This window comes from Benincasa hispida, chromosome 3, assembly GCF_027475165.1.
Source record: "Benincasa hispida cultivar pf3 chromosome 3, pf3_genome.v1.1, whole genome shotgun sequence".
NCBI classification, from domain to species: domain Eukaryota; kingdom Viridiplantae; phylum Streptophyta; class Magnoliopsida; order Cucurbitales; family Cucurbitaceae; genus Benincasa; species Benincasa hispida.
In genome coordinates this window covers 6,094,862-6,112,527 of record NC_143480.1, presented here as the reverse complement: position 1 = coordinate 6,112,527, position 17,666 = coordinate 6,094,862, and the positions used below count along the sequence as shown (strand labels likewise).

At 33.9% G+C, this 17,666-nt stretch overlaps 2 protein-coding genes across 3 annotated transcripts; one reads left to right on the top strand and one right to left on the bottom strand.

Annotated features, from left to right (window-relative positions):
* The first annotated feature begins 1,826 nt into the window (after positions 1-1,826).
* On the top strand, positions 1,827-11,622 carry LOC120074730 (uncharacterized). 2 transcript variants are annotated; one of them, XM_090312305.1, is made up of 10 exons: positions 1,827-2,333; positions 2,929-2,972; positions 3,156-3,273; positions 3,352-3,475; positions 4,508-5,154; positions 6,585-6,855; positions 7,272-7,527; positions 9,210-9,371; positions 10,393-10,842; positions 11,080-11,622. In XM_090312305.1, the coding sequence occupies exons 1-10, from the start codon at positions 2,144-2,146 to the stop codon at positions 11,365-11,367; spliced, it is 2,550 nt and encodes an 849-aa protein (XP_090168431.1). In that variant the 5' UTR covers positions 1,827-2,143; the 3' UTR covers positions 11,368-11,622. The 2 variants fall into 2 exon arrangements, with proteins under 2 accessions (XP_090168431.1, XP_038883878.1); XM_039027950.2 differs by having other exon boundaries at positions 11,077-11,622.
* Positions 11,623-12,549: 927 nt separating this feature from the next.
* LOC150036983 (coatomer subunit zeta-2-like) lies at positions 12,550-16,683 on the bottom strand. The gene is made up of 6 exons (XM_090312306.1): positions 16,490-16,683; positions 15,119-15,278; positions 14,698-14,845; positions 14,500-14,577; positions 13,039-13,123; positions 12,550-12,931 (listed from the first exon to the last, which is right to left on the bottom strand). Exons 1-6 carry the CDS (start codon positions 16,490-16,492, stop codon positions 12,872-12,874), a joined length of 534 nt encoding a protein of 177 aa, XP_090168432.1. The 5' UTR covers positions 16,493-16,683; the 3' UTR covers positions 12,550-12,871.
* Positions 16,684-17,666: the final 983 nt, after the last annotated feature.

Here is a 17,666-nt window from a genome sequence, read left to right as displayed (position 1 = left end):
ATTACTTTTTATGGTATGTGGTGTGATGATTAGATACATTTAATTCTTTATTTTTAAATATAAACAATTAGATTATATTTAAATGCAACATTAGTTTTATTAATGTTGAAGTAATTATTATTATATAATTATTATACTTGCATTTCATATTTTACTGTTTAATGATCAATATACCAATTATGTTTACACTTAATTTAGATTTGAAATAATTTGATAGGTAATTGATATTTTTTAAAAAAATGAGATTAATTTCATGGAAAATACAATATCAAAAAAATAAAAAAAAAATCAAAAATAAAAAAAATGGAAGAAAAAAGTGAGGTTGAGGATGAAAAACCATCCCACCTTGCTTCATCTCTATCCTAATGCCATCAAATTACATCTTACATTTTGACAATTTATTTCATAGCACAACAAACATATAATTACATTTTATGGTATTTGGTATGATAAATAAGTACATTTAATTCTTTATTTTTTAAATTTGAAAAATTAGATTTTATTTAAAGGTAGCATTAGTATTATTAATGTCGAACTCGTTATTGTTATATTTTATTGTTTAATGATTAATATAACAAATATGTTTAAATTGAACATTAAATTTAGATTGTGAATAATTTGATAAGAACTCAATATTTTTTTTTTATAAATAAAATAGATTTTTTTTCCCGTGGGAAATCCAATATCATCCAAATGAAAATGTAAGCAAGAATGGGATGGGGAAACCATCTTAACCTGTCCCATCTCTATCCTCATACCATCAAATTACGTTTTTGTAATTTGACAATTTGTTTAATAGCACAACAAACTTATAATTACTTTTTATGATGTGTGGTGTGATGAATAAACATATTTATTTATTTATTTTTCAAATTTGAAAAGTTGGATTTTATTTAATGGTGACATTAGTATTATTAATGCTGAAGTCGTTATTATTATATTTAACTTTCATATTTCTTTGTTTAGTGATCAATATAACAAATATGTTTGAACTGAATATTAAATTTAGACTATGAATAATTTGACAATAAAATGATATTAAAAAAAAAGAGATTTTTTTTCGTTGAAAATCTGAAATGAAATGGAAGTAGATGGAAAAATCATATCACCCCGCTCCATCTTTATCTTTTTACCATCAAATTACGTTTTTGTAATTTGACAAGTACGTGGTGTGATAAATGAACACATTTAATTCTTTATTTTTTAAATTTGAAAATTTAGATTTCATTTAAAGGTAACATTAGTATTATTAATGTTGAAGTCATTGTTATTATATCTAACTTTCATATTCTATTGTTTAATGATCAATATCACATGTTTTAAAATTGAACATTGAGTCTAGATTATGAATATTTTGATAAGTAATTGATATTAAGAAAAAATGAGATTTTTTTTCCATAGGAAACCCAATATCAATAAAACGAAATGTAAGTAAGGACGAGGATGCGTAAACCCTCTAACCCACTCCTTTTATCTTATACCATTAAATCATGCATTCCTAATTTGACAATTTGTTTCACAACACGACAAACTTATAGGTTTTTTTTATGGTACGTGATGCGGTAAATAAATATATTTAATTCTTTATTTTTTAAATTTAAAAATTAGATTTTATTTATTGTAACATTAGTATTTATTATATATACATATTTTAAAATTATAATGAATCAATATTTCCAAGACAAATTTTGGAAAATATATTCATATATATATATATATATATATTTTCTTAAATGGTAATAACAACAATTATGAATTCAAGCCGACTGAAATTAAACAAAATATATTATATGACATGAGAAAATAGTATTTTAACATTATCAATAATATTGTTGTTATTGATTTATTTTCCCAAAAACAAAAAAAGAAATGAAAAATAAAAATTGGGGAAGACGGAGAGAGAAAAAAAGGAGAGAGATTAGAGAGAGGGAAAGGGTTTTCGATGCGTAACAAAAAGCAGAACGAAAGTCGAGAGAGAGAGAGAGAAAGAGAGTCGTATACAGTGCTTCGAAAAACATATCTTCTTGTTGACACGGCGGAACCCTAGCGGGAGACGGACTAAAAGCCAGCCCTTTTGAAAGGTTTCTCAGATCTGAACCTCCGGCCGGCGAGGGAGAGAGGTATCCAAACATAGTGAAACAGTATGGGTGCCAAAGGAGGAGGAGGAGGAGGCAAAACCACCAATGGAACGTCTGGAATTCCGGCTGAGTGGCGGAAGTTGGTCCAAAGCTTAAAAGAGATTGTAAATAACTGTACCGACCAGGAGATCTATGCTACCCTAAGAGAATGTAATATGGATCCTGATGAAGCCGTTAATCGTCTTCTCACACAAGGTCTCTTTTTCTAATTTCATGTCCATGGTTCTCTGTTTTCTTGCGTCCGAAAGGTTAATCGTCCTTGTGTTTTAGCCGCTGGGTTTTTGCCTGCAAGAACCCTGGGTCGTGAAATCAAAGTTCGTACTTTATTATTTAGGTCTCTCGTTTAATGACATGCTAGTCGCCTAACCGTTGTCATCGATCCTTGCGGCGTTTTTGTTTATATTTTAAAGTTGAAGGTTTTATTTTCACTGTCATCGTTGGTGAAGTGAGACCAGAAAGAATACGTGGGTTGCTAAGTAGTTCTGTTTTAGCACCGTTGTCATTCCTGGCACACGATTCACGTTTTGGTCGTACGTCGTCTAGCAAAGGAAGATTTTTCTTTTATTCATCGTGTTTGATGGTCCAAGTTTGAAGTTTCTGATGAATCTTGCTAACTTCTGTTCGTGCTAATATTACCCCACGAGTCATTTATGCCCTTTGGAATATGAAGTTCATGTTCTTTCATGAGTTTTACCTGCTAGGAAATTTTTGGCTGTGCGTTCTATTAGTCTTACTCTGTGCGATTCTAAAGGTGTGAAGATTATATTAATTTTATTCTATCGTTGTGTAGACCCTTTTCATGAGGTGAAGAGCAAACGAGAAAAGAAAAAAGAGGTGCGTATGTGAGAGGAATGCGGATATTTGTTCTAAAAGTTTTTATTATGTCATCCAGATGTTGCAATTTTGCTGGTTTAGTTATCTGGCTCTAGTAGCTAACCTGTCTCGCACAACATATAATTGATCTTGATTTGTGTTCTCACTGTTGATTACCATTTTCTCTTTCTCTTGCTTTTTCAGAATAAGGATCCGATTGATCCCCGATCTCGTGGTCCTAATATCCCTTCCAGTCGTACGAGTAAAGGTGGTACAGATCGTTATGCCGGACGCAGTAGCTTGAATCAGTTTGGTTCTAGTGGTATGTTAATGATGCTATGGAGTTTTGTAAATTTCATATGATTTCACACAATGTCGACTTACTTTTTGTATTTTTTAGAAACTGGTCTGTTTCACAGTAAACCTGTGTACAAAAAAGAAAATGGAGCTAGTGATCACGCTGGTTCATCTTCTGCATCTGGTCAATCGGGAAATCACTCATTCTACCAATTTCCATCTCACAGGTTAAATGTTATAAGATTGCATTGTACTTGTCAATGGTGAATTAATGACTACTGTGCAATCCATTACTATTATTGAACTTTATTTATTGATATTGGATTGATGAGCTCTTTGCTAGTTATGTTTAAAATAAGTAAATTATTATTTTCCAATTAGTTGAGCCATGTGAAGTTTCTCTTTGTTGGATTTTTTTACTCTCCTTGATTCTTGTATTTCATCACTATTCAGTTTTTTCATATGCGATGTTTAATTTAGACTAGTAGAAAAAAGATTGTATTTTGTATCTTAATTGTATATTACAAATAAAGGAAAAAATATTACATTGTGGTATGCTTGAAGGCTATTGGCAACTCATGAGATATGAAATTTGTCTTGAAATAGCTGGAAAGCATTTCCTGTCCTTTTTGATATGACTAAATGTAGATTTCAGAGCTGTAGCGTTCATAAAAGGGTAATAACTGGGGGTTTTTAGGTTGAATACTTGTGTGCTTAATTATTAAAGTTTCTGTCTTTTGGATCGTTTTAAATGGTCTTGAAAAATGCTGTTACATTGCTGACTTGTATCCATCACTCGTCATGAGGTTTAGATAATTTTGTGGAGGTTTCTTTATTAGGGAGTTTTTGTTTCTTTCTGACCCCTGCTGAAAGGACTTCATGGAGCATGTTTTGAACATTTTAAAACATCTTTCGGAGGTTTTTTTATCATGAGTTAGGCTTGTGTAACTTGGGATTAAATAGTGGAGCTTTCTATTGGTAAGTTTTCCTAGGCAAGCTACGAGCTCATTATTTTAATAGCCAAATAAATTCAAATTACATAATTCCAGGCTTGTGAAACCTATCTTTGATGTGAAATTTCTAGAAAGATGAGAACTCCAAAGATGAGGGGTCTATGTATCTATGCTTCTCGTTAATGTTAAAACTATACAAGACCTATTGACCTTTGTTGAAACTTTTGTGTACTGTTGGATTATTTTGTTTTAAGAATATTTTAGATGAACTGAAACTAGTCTCACGGCCCATAATCACTATTGCAGCAACAATGTGGCTACAGAAAATAAATTATCAGGATTAGGTGCAGGAGATGGAGCAATCTCATCCTCACAGTCCTCTTTTGGCTTCCAATCTGCCTGGTTGGGTGCTCAGGGCCAAGTATCAATGGCTGACATTGTTAAGATGGGAAAGCCTCAGGGCAAGAGTTCCTCCGTGCAAAACACTTCCCTTCAAAGTGCAAGTTCTCATAACAGTGTTCCATTCCAGTCTACACCATCACTCCCGAATTTTCATTCAGCACAACATCGGGCTTCCACAGTTTCAGAAGCTCACTCTGGACCAGGTATTATGAATCAGCAGGCATCTCTCAATGATGAATGGCCCTCAATCGAACCTCCTCAAGTTGTTGGTATCTCTAGTACGGTAGAGTCGCCTGCAGTCTTGGAGTTGCATTCAAGTCCAGCCGACTTATCATTGGATAGTCCTAATCAGCATATACATCAAGACAAGGTTCAGGTTGTTGAAAGTGGTTCCATCGACAGTATTGATGTAAACCATGCTGCACATACTTCTATATTGGGTAGCAATATTCCAGAGGATAACTCTGGGGGTACCTCTGTGTCAGATAGTAACTTATATGACGACATGAGCTCCTATTTGCCTCACAGGCAAGCTATTGAACACAATGAAGGTAGTTATTATGCTACTGGTCTTATAGTTTTTTTGGTTTACATTCAAATTGTCTCCATTTAAATCAGTTTTGAAGTCCTTGGGTTTAATATGATGATGATTTATTGATATTCTTTGATTTTGTTCTTTAAAATGGTTAAAATTAAATCTCGGCAGATGTTACAGTGGGTGGTTTATCGATTAGAACTTTCTTTCCCTTTATTTTAAAACTGTTCTTAACTTTAAATTCCATTTTTGTGAAAGAAGGTTGTCAAATTTCTGTCTGATTCTTATAAAAGAATTCTTTTTCTGATTAAGAAGCCATTATTAGGTAGTTTCTTGTTAATTTTTCTTTTTGTTCTTCCTGTGTTGTACCTTATTCTAATTGTTGTTGAGATTCCTCGAGTTCTACCTGTGTAGTTTTTCATAAACCTCATTTTTTCAAGATAGATGTCTTTCTTTGCCGCTTAAAAGACAAAGTTAAACAAAAGTGAATGCTATTTTATTTTTGGACTTCATGAGCCACTATGCAATAAAGCAGATGTTACCTTGATTGAGGTGTAGCAATTCATATGGTGAAAGCTTCTCAAGAGTTTGGTTTGCTGTATGCTGGAAGGTTCTTTGAGTTCTGTCCTGTCCTTGTTGTAATTTATCTTTTATTTTTCTAGTGGACAAAAGTTTATTTGGATTTATGTTGGAAAATTTCAGATATGTTGAAACTTCAGATGTTTTATGGGAATTTGAAGAAATGAATTGCTTGTGGAAAGTGATCATAGATATTATCTTTGTTTGCAAACGTTTAGGTTGAAGGTATTTGAATATTTGGTTGATTGGTTCTATTGATGGGATATTATTCGGTTTTGAGTATGTAGTATACTGCAATTTTTTTGTCTTTATGTTGGAAATATTAGTTATGTTGAAACTTGAAATGTTTTATGGGAATATAAAGAAACTCATTGCTTGTGGAATGGGGTCATAGATATTATCTTTGTACGCTTTTAGGTTGAAGGTATTTAAAATATTTGGCTGTGTAGATGGGACTTTATTTGGTTTTGAGTATATAGTTTACTCCCATTTATTTATATTTTCATCTTTCTTTTGGGTTGAAATAGCCTTATCCTAAAATATTTTTTGTACTTGAGTGAAGCGTTCTTTATTGAAAGAAATAAATTTGACTTCTGACTCCATAATATCTGCCCTTGAAACTCTTATATGATAAAACTTGAGAGATACCGTGTCTACAAAATTTTTATGTAAATTATGATAGTTTTCATCTTTTGGATTTTGTAAATTACTCTTCCGTTTAATTTGTGATGTCAAAGGTTCTAGTTTTTTCCTCGATACTTCTCAGTTCTTGTTTTTTCTTCTCTTTTCTAATAATGAAAGCCAGTTACAGTCCAGCTTTTTCACAAATTATATCAACGTATAATTTTCTATACTTATTTTTCCCAGGTGAAGATGGTGTTTCGTCAATGTCTGCAAATTTTCAGCAATTAAGCGTACAGAAGGAAGATCAGGATTCACCACCTGAAGAGGATAATCCTTCTGTAGTAATTCCACATCACCTCCAGCTTCACACCCCAGATTGCTTTCATTTGAGCTTTGGAAGTTTCGGATCTGGGACCAATGCTTCCTTTTCTGGTTCGGGGGCATTTCCAAATAGTAATGTAGAGGAGCCTTCTGCACCAGCAGATGTCTCTTCAGTTGGTCACTCTGAGGCTAGGTATCTTCTTCACAGAGGCTATTATTTCTTATTGTCAAAAAAAAAAAAGAAAATGGACACAGGAATTGGGATATGTCAACAACATGATGTAAATATGGAAACGTGTCATTTTCTCGGGGAAAAAAACAAAGATCATCAATTGAATTCGTATATGATTATTTTTGCACATTCTAATGAATTTCATGTAGAGAGTTTGTTTAGTATGTGGTATTTTCATTTGAAAGACAATGTAACATTATTTAAGTGTTGAAGAAACTACTTACTTGGTTCAAGTGTATTCTGCTTTAAACCAAAATATTTGGAAAACATCCAAACCAATTGAACATTTTTTTAAATGATCTTTCTGCTTAAATGAAATGGTTATAGTCTCATAGCTTATTTTATTGGTAATAATTTTATTAGCTTATTTCTTGCAGAAATTCAGAGTATTACGAGGATGATGGTACTAATTCAGATGGGAACCTAATTCACAGATCCAGTGCTAGTGGTGGTGCATATTACGAAACACCCACTACGCAAGCAGAGGTGAAGCAGGAGAGCTCTGAAAATGCTCAGGCTAATCTATATGCATTTCCATCCTCTTCTCCTGGATTTAGTTATGAGAGCAACCAACAATCAGAAATTCCATTTATACAGAATAGTTCAGAAATGCAGAACCTGGAGAGAGCAATGGTAATGTAGAACATTTAATTTTCTTTGGATATGCACGACATAGTTTCATGGTTGAAATTTGCTTATAGAAATGTAGCAGCTTGTTTGGATAAATGAGCAGAACAGTTTTTTGTTTTTGTTTGTAGAGCTGTTTTTAAGGTTTATACACACACATATCTTACCAGCTCTCATTGTAAAACATGAAAGAAACTGGTTTCTTAGAAGGGTCATCATAGGGACCTCTAAATGGTGAAGTGGTTGTGTGCTTCGATGTTGTGAACCTTCAATTTAGGTGTTGTTAAAATGGAGAATTTGGTGATGTGTATTGGTTAATTGATAAATCACATGTATAGTAGCTCTTTAGATATTTTTACTAAAATAGAAATTGGAAAATACACTTTTAGTCTCCAAGTTTTTAGGAATGTGTATGTTTGGTCCATAAGGTATTAATTTGGCCAATTTTGTCCCTTAGTTCTGGAAAGTATGAGTTTAAAAGGTCCCAATCTTGTCAACAACTTCATGCTTTCAAAACACCAAACAACCATTAAACTAATAGAAAAAAGAGAGTAGAAACACAGAGCATTTTGAAATTGAAAATTGGGATTGCGTCCCTGGAAGAGTGGGGCAATTGGACATTCTGAGTTCATTTTTGATCTGATGAATATCGTTATGGCAGAGCCCACAACATATAACTCTTGTGTAAACATCCTATGAAGTCTGACCCACAACATATGAGACAAAACTCCCCTTGAGCTTCTTTGACATTATGTGGACTATGTTGAGATGTTTTTTCTTCTATGACTTCCCTCACTCTACACACCGTTTCTTGGGCACCATTTACCCCCCCTGAATGTTCCCTTGTCCTCATCCTCGCCCTCGCCCTCCAACACTTCTTCCTTTCTCTAGATTTTCATCCTCCCTCCTCGACCTCACGAGCAACAAACCCACACCCTCTTCACAACTCAGGATTTCGCCCCCCTAATCATAGTGGAGTCATGTGGATGCAATGGTGCCAGCAGTTACAATGAGGCGGAGGAAGGTGGTGGAGCTACATCGAGACAATTGGAGAAGGGGAGAGGAAGATGAGAGGGTTTTTATTTTTACTTTTATTTTATTTTAATTCTATGTTAGTATTTAAAATAATAAACAAAATGCATAATTATGGAGCAAATGGAAATAGGAATCTTTTAACTCTATTTTCCAAAACTGGGGGTCTGGATTGGTTAAAGTGAAACCTTGGGGATCAAGCAGACCTATTTTAAAAATCTCTTGGACTAAAAGCTAGTTTCCCCATAAAATGGTGTCACAGCAGTACTTCTCCAATACTTATTTGGTCAGTCACAATGTCTACTGTGTCTGGGGGAGGATTGAACTTTAAAACAATGGCTGTCATGAGATGGAACCAATATATTTTGTCGAAGTTACTGGACAGCACACTATCACCCGTCATTGCTTTTCTTTTTTAATGTTTCTGGTCGTTATAATGTTGTAATATTCTATTAGAGTTTTGGTATCCTAGACTAAAATTCTGACTGAGAAATATCTTCATTTCTTTTAATTGTATTTAAATAGTGTCATGTAATGGGCACTGATCAAACATATACAACCTCTTTGCTTTTATTTCTGTCTTTGTTCATGTCTTTAAGTGTCTGTTCGGTAGGATGACTTCTCATCCCTAATTAATGTTTTCCGCCTTTTTGCAGCTAGCTTACACAAATACTTTATCCAACAATATGTTGTTAGCTTCCACATCCCAGACAGTGAGGGAGGATCCTCCATATTCACCTTTCCCTGACACACAATCAGTGCCAAAATACAGCAATGTTGCATCTTCCATCACTGGCCCGTCCATGTCCATGCCGGAGGTGCGTTCTATTTTAATCTATTCATTCACTCAGTTCATTATATCTGTTACATGATTAGTTAGAGTGTGGATATCAGTTGCATGATTTCGTAGATACAAATACTTTTTTTGGGGATAAGAAACGTTTCATTGATGAATGAAATATCCAAAGAGATACAAGAGAGATCAAAGATAGATAGAATGAAGCCAAAGAAAAAAGGAAGAGAAAACCCAGGATATTACAAATGAAGAACCGAAAGAGAGATAAAGCCATAATATCCATACATAAAAATAATAAGATTCCAAAACCAAAAGCGGGTAAATGTATAATATCCATCAATACAAATGCATATTGCTTCTGTTTGTGAAGATAGTGATTAAAAATGAAATATAATCTTGAATTGATTACTCCATTCTCGTTTAATAATATTTGATGACGTGTTTTGTGATACTTGGGGCTGATTACATTTTGTCACCACTTGGCTTTTTAATTCCCTACCCAATTGCTTGCTTCATACTTGATAGTTGGTTATTCTTAGTAGTCAAGCGACTGTATGAGAAAGAATCCCAAGTTGAAAGTGTATGATTACGTGGCTCTCTTACAGAATTGTGTTGCTTCATAGTTTCTATACGAGACAATTAATGATATCTGATCCACCTAGGATCAGTAATGATGGCTTAAAGACTCATGGACCCAAACTAGTGGTTGTGTGGGTTGGAGACTATCACACTAGTTTCAGTAGTACCAAATGGTAACTTATTTGTAAGCTCGCATAATGTTAAATTGGAACTAGTGAGCTTTCTGAGATATGCCAAGTTCTATGAGATGCGGGAATTTGTGGGAACTATTAATTTACTGTATGGAATTGTGCAATATGTTTGTTGTTAATCTTATTTTGGGAAATACAGTTACAAGAGATTTCTGTCAGTTCAATCTTGCCCCTCCCTCCCTCGTTCTCTCTCTCTCTCTCTCTCTCTCTGACCAAACTAGAAGGGCATAAAGCAGAAGGGCCTTCTGATAACCCATTGTGTTACATTTTCAGGTTCTAAGAACAAATAGCATTACTACTTCTCAGCCTACTCCACAGTCTAATGTTGCAGCAGGACCTGCTGTTCCACAACACCTTGCTGTTCATCCTTATTCTCAGCCCACACTTCCTCTGGGTCATTTTGCGAATATGATTGGCTACCCTTTCTTGCCACAGAGCTATACATATATGCCATCTGGTTTCCAACAGGCATTTGCAGGTAACAGCACATACCATCAAGCTTTGGCAGCTGTACTTCCACAGTACAAAAATAGCATTTCTGTTAGCAGTTTGCCTCAGTCTGCTGCAATTGCTTCTGGTTACGGATTTGGAAGTTCAACTAGCATTCCTGGAGGAAACTTCCCGCTGAATCCTCCCACAGCACCCGCAGGATCATCCATCGGCTATGAAGATGCTATAAGTTCACAGTACAAAGAGAGTAATCATTTGCTGTCCCTCCAGCAGGTAACTTTTTGATACTCGTGGGTTCAAGGAGAAACTGATAAAAGATAACACAGTTAAATAATGAAAATGATAGGAGAATACAATTTTGGGACACTTATTTTTCCCGAGGCTGTGAAATGGATATGGTTTTTTTTTTTCTTTCTTTTCCATGTGAAAGTGCCTAGATGATAGTATAATGATACTTCATAGCAGTAAGTTAAGTAACTTTTGGTTTTATTTTTGAACAATCTATAGCAGAATGAAAACCCAGCGATGTGGATTCATGGGCCTGGTTCCCGAACAATGTCTGCCGTTCCTGCTAGTGCATATTACGGCCTCCAAGGGCAGAATCAACAATCTAGTGGATTCCGACAAGCACAACAGCCTTCGCAACAATATGGGGCTCTGGGATACCCAAACTTTTATCATTCCCAGGCGGGTATATCACTGGATGGCCAACAGCAAACTCTCAGGGACGCATCTCTGGGAGGGTCTCAAGGTCAACAGCCCAAGCAGTCGCAACAGATTTGGCAAAACAGCTACTAATAGGCTGAGTGTGTCATAGTAGTGGCCAATCAGAGGTGCCTTTATGATCTGGCATTAATTTATTAATGAAATATTATTAATTGGTCCGAAGAGATCGACTGGCCACTCCCCTGTTGCCACGAGGTTGTATTCTACACAATATCATTGTCTGGTTATGTTTAACGAGGTCTGCTAATTTGGATTAGTGAACTACACTCTTTTCAGTCCCTTTCTCTCTCTAGTAGTTATGGTATGAAGAAGCATTGTTTTTCTACAGTTTTTACCTAGTTTCACATCAATTTAAAGCTTTTACAAGGGTTTAGTATTGGCAAAGGCTTATTTGGCTTTTTCTACTGATACCATTATGTTTATTCTTCATCATGATAGTTGACAACCCTCTTCGTTGAAATAAGTACAGTTTTATCTTTGTATTGAATTCTTACAACGTTTTTAGTGTTTTTAATTTAATTTGATCTTTTTGCAGTAAAATTGTTAGCCCTGGCGTATCGTTTAAGCCAGAATTGAAAACGTAACTCTTGTTGCTATTATCTGCAGTCTGCCTTTTACTTCCTTTAATGAAATTTAAGATTTCGACGTCAGATACTTTCTGGGTATAAATGACTCGTTCTAACGTGTTGAACGCCCCAATTTAGGGTTTTCAAATAAGTTGCCTAAAGGTGTAGAAGTGATAATAATCAATCACTTTGGTCAAGTTTAAAGTCATTCTAAAACATGCTTTTGCAGTGTCTTTCTTTCTTCAACGTGAGTGATACTAAGTTGCATTGAAAGATTCTTTTGCAGTGTCTTTCTTTCTTCAACGTGAGTGATACTAAGTTGCATTGAAAGATTTACGAAAAGAAAAGATGCTAAACTTCATGTACTTAAAAATGTTAGAATCAAGGATTCCTCAATTAGATGCTTTTTGTTTTTATTATTCATTCTAAACCACCACTAAGTTTTCCTTTTGACAGATCTTCATTTACATGAGTTTTTTCTCTATTGTGTTGGAGTGAGCTGTAAAGATTAAAGAGACGAGTGTAATCCATGATACACTATTGTTCGTTCGTATATGACAAATTATTTATCATTTCAAAATTATTTTCAAATGTATCTTAAAGACATACGACAAAGTTCAAACCTTCATTCTACTCCTTCAACTAAAATAAATGGTGGAAAAATCACGAAAGAACATCTCAGAGAAGCTTCAGGGGGTAATGCATGCACCTGTTTAAATTAATTAGTGTATAATATTCCACTAACATCCAACTTGATCTGACACAAAACAATTCAATAAGCACTACCTCGAGGGGAAAAAAAAAGTAAAAAGACAAAGTTCCTCGTTCAACTAAAAGCAGGAACTTCAAATGGGTCAATTGCGGGGGATTGTCCATGAAAATAGAAAATGTAACTCCAAGGTGAAATGAATGAACCAGTTTATGTGTCGTATAGGATCACTAGCCAAACCGAATGGTACTGCCATGAAGATAATTTCTCCCTGCTCCTTCCCATTAGCATTTTGTATGCATCATGTAAGAAGGGATCTCGTCAGATGTTCACGTGCAGTGGCCAGTGCTTGACTTATTGTCTGTGGATAAGATGAGTTAGTCTATGATCCATTTACCTTAGCATTTCAATTCTCAACGTTCAAATTTTCCTTTTGAGAACAACCCACAGGAAAGAAGGTAATAATACCTGCTCAGACAAAGGAGCTGAAGAATCTATACTTTGAGTTGCAACTTTCCCAGCAATAACATTTCCATCGGTCTCAAGAACAATACTGCATAAATATAAAAGCAGTTTAGTGCCCTAGCTAACTGAATGCCTTAAGATTTGCAACCGAAAAAAGAAACAGAAGTTTACAAAAATTGCAGTTCGATACATGTAAATTATCTAGTGATATTGCACTTCGATGAAATAAGACATCAAACATATGCAGTTGCACAGTGTAAATTTCGAAGGATTTCGAAGGCATACTCAGGCATATCTTATGACCCTCTCTCTAGTGGGAATCTACATAAACTATGTTTTTTCTCCTCTCACGCCTTAGCATGATAGTGCATGCATTGCATGAAGCTCTCCTGAAACACTTGATCCAATATTAGCTAGCTCATGTAGTGGACATAAATTTAAATTGTAGTAGTCATTCTTTCAAATTTCAGAAAGAATCATGTCAGTTCTCAAATGAGCCATTATCATTATTACTTTTGACAATTATACTCAACTCTTTTATGAGTCCAAGAAAGGGTAGACAGGCATTCAAACCTCTTATCTTTAATAGAGGTTACTAAAATTGTAATCATCACTAAAAATATTCTCAGATGTATGTAAGCACGCTCTGGTTGTGTTACTGACATAGGCATTTTTTTTCCCACTTCTGCATAAAAATACTCAAACAAACATGTTCCTTGGCAAGGGAACGAGGGTTAATCATTGGATGACGCTGCAGAAGAAGAGGATTATTTTGGTCAAGTAGAAAGCATAAATGTTGGAAATCATAATGATGTTTCCAAATACTGAGATGTCTGAACAGAACTAGAATAGAACTAACGATAGACTTCCTAACAGAAACTTGGTTTCCATATCATCGCAATAGATCTCACTTCTGTGAATTCCCATCTTATTGAAGGAGCCAAGGACAAGATAACGCACTAAAGGGAATTGTTAGAACAGCTATACTAACATGCTGTAAAATTCTGGAAATTAAAAATTGATCACAGCTGCATAGATAAATTTATTTTAGTGTTAATATTGTTTGAACTCATTGCTATGTACATATCGTATTCATGGAGGGAGGTTTTTCATTTCATTACTAATAAATATCCTACCCACGGAGGGATGTTGTGCCTCTTGATAAAGTACTAGGCTTACCTCCATGGTCTATAAAACAACAACGAATTTTTTTAATATTTGCTACTACATTAAACAACTAGGAATTATGTTGACATCCCACCCAAATATAACAACCTTGTAATGTATCTCCATAACGGATTATTTCAAGTATGCATCATTCCTCACATATGTATTCAGATCTCTAAATTTTAAATAAAATCAAGATTAGAGACTATTCACAATACATCTTTGACAAATATGCTTGAAACCTCAAGAAAACTAAACAGAACAATAGGATCAATAAACAATGAGCTTAAACCATACCCTCCGTCAACAATTTCATCAAGGCACAATAAAATAAGATCCAAGTTTTCAAGTGCTTCCTTCTTTTCCACGTGACCCCTAAAGAAGAAGCAAAACACACATTAATTGTGACAGTAACTTTGCACTAATGTACAGTATATACACAAGGAAGTTGATAATCAGTAAACAGAAACAATTGTTAGGACTTAAAGCTAAGACCTAAGGAGAAGGCCAACAGCATCGAAGAATCCCTGAAGAACTGTTGCCAAAATAAGCTCGTTCTCATATTCTCCACCAGTGACAAAAAAATGTAGATCTTGCACAAACTTGTAAACAACAATATTGTTTTCAAACATCGCAATCTCCGCTGCAGATAAACCATCGATAATGAGTTAACAGGATATACAGGTATAGGACTTTTTAGAAACTGCTTAGTGCATACTTTTTCTTGTCTTTTATTTACTATATTAAAGTTACCTTGGTGCTAAGAAGGTAACGGGTTCCAAATTAACATTAAGATGTTGGGAAAAAAGAAACAACCAAAATCACCAATAGGAAAATAGTATGTCTAACTACACAATTAAAATAGTGATGCGTATCTATAGAACAGTGAGGCAAAAAGCCACAAACAACGGACTACCTTCATTTCGAGCATTGCTCTTTTGAGTTTTGCTAAACACGGCTTTCTCAAAAGTTTCCTTTGCACTATTTGTTGGCCACTCATCAGAGTAATACTTGACAGCCACACGTTTCCCCTCAGAATCCAACAGGAGAATATTTTTTATTGAAGGACAAGAGTCCTACATCCAAAGCCACGTACAGATCAAATGAAAATCCAAAGTTTTTGTAGTGATACAAGAGGTTTTCATATCAGCATCATAATGGTATTCTATAGCATCCAATAGATGATATCATCGAGGAAACATGCAATAATTATGGCTTGGTTATAAGTGGCCTAGGATGCCCCAACGACAGTGAGATACCACTCTAAAATAAAAATTCTAATCGTTCATCAAGATTCAAAACCCAAGCCAAGGAACGGGCTCAGATTATCGAATGCAATTTATTAAATTTGTAACTAAAAAAATGTAGCTCATTTAACCATTAATAATCCTAAATAGAGAGAAAAAGTCATTTTCAATTAAATAAGCTATTATTCACTAAAAAATTTCCACACAAATTGCTAAATTCAGCAACATGAACATGCAACCCCAGTAACAAAATCGAACGGCCAGAGATACTCAATTGAACGTCTAAGTGTCCAACTCCAACTAAACAAACACCCAACACAAGTAAAGTACAATAATCAGCAATAAAAAAGAAAAAAAAAATCAACCAAATGAAGGTATCGATTCCATTTTCACCTCTCATTTGATGAAGTTAAAACATCCAGGTTAGACAGACACAACACGCTAAGTCAAAACTAAAGATGAACTTCTCCTTTCATTGATAGAAGAACAACATTTGCAAGCTTATATCTAAGTTTATTCAATTTCTCATATGAAATTCAAAATTTTACACCGATAAACCGAGATGTAAACAAACAATAACATATAATCTGAGAGAGAAACAAAAATTAGCAACGTTCCTTCTAACAGCATCCTGAACATTGGATCATTTTACCTCCAAAACCAAATATTAGCGCCTAGATGAACGTATGCACATGAACTAGTTAGACAGTACCCATTTTTCACCTGGAAAATGATCGGTTACAGATCCGATCTGAGGCTCTAACTCGTCCAATTATAATCTTAATCTCAAAAGTACTCACTACACGTATAACTGATACGAGACAAAAGGCAAAAGAATAACTTGCGCTAACATCTAAACCCAAATCAAGCATCATGGGAGATAAAATATAACGGCATTGGAAGAACTGGGGTTCGAATCGGTGACAATCAACGTAAAGATCGTAAGATCAAGTTAACAGAACAGCTACAGAGAGCAGAAGTTCAAGATTACCAATCACTGAAGGAATTCAAATACGGGAAAAGTGAAGGGGAGAATTTACCATGGTTTGCAGAAGAAAGCGAGCGGGTTGAGGAACGAAAGATTTGTGTGTGAAATGCAAAGGAGTTCAAGAGATGGAGAAATGGCTTCAGCTTTGCGTTTATGAGACGAATTTTTAAGCCCCGAGACCTGTCCATTGGATCTCTGTTAACAAACGCTTCAGCTTGAATTCGGATCTTTCTTTTTTGGTTCTGTAATTACATAAATACCAAATTTGTAAAAATATATTAAAATTTAGGTTAAATTACGAGACTATTATGAATATTATAATAAAAAATAGATTTCATTGCTTAGTGTTCTGGTGCCCATGTAAGTCTTCTTACTTGCCAAGCCAAATTCCACTTAAAATTTCTTTTGTCTAGTTTTATAATTTTAGTTTTTATTTATTTATTATTATTATATAAAAATATTATTATATTATATTTTTCATATTCGTATTGTGCTCTTCAATTTCATAATAAGACCATGAAATTGTGTTAAGCTAAATTTTTTGTTTCTATAACAAATTTAAAATTTTAAAAATTAATTAATTTAATAAAAAAATGAACTTTATGTTCTTACCTTAAACTTTCCTTTTTTGTTTATTAGATCTAGAAATTTTAATAAATATTCAAGTTGAGGGACTAAATTTGTAATTTAACCTAAAATTTAGATTAAAATATACAAAATATCACGAACTCTTAAACTTTAAAATTTGTATAGAAAATGCTACACCTGACTGTTAAGGTGTAAAAATTGATTATGTGAAAGATTTTAGTGATATTTGCCCTTAAATAAAAAAATAAAAATGATCTTAAATTTTCATACAAAAGTAAATAAATATCACATTACATATTAATTGTTATGCCAATTTTCATTCTTTATTTTGATGGAAAATATACTTTTTAGACCCACATTTCAAATTTCAAGAGTGCTTCTCGGAACAAATTCTAAAGTATAATAATAAAAAATGAAATCTTTTAAAATTAAAAGAGACCTAACATTTTACATATATATTATTTTAAATCTCATTCAGATTGATCCCTCGTTTTAATATGCTAAATATATGTTTGAATGTCATTTCAATTCAGTCTCTATTTCATAAAAAGTTTAGATGTAAACTCTTATTGTATAGAAACATTTTAAATTTTAGTTCCTCGTTGTTTGCATAGTATAAAAGTTGGTTATTGGTTAACTTA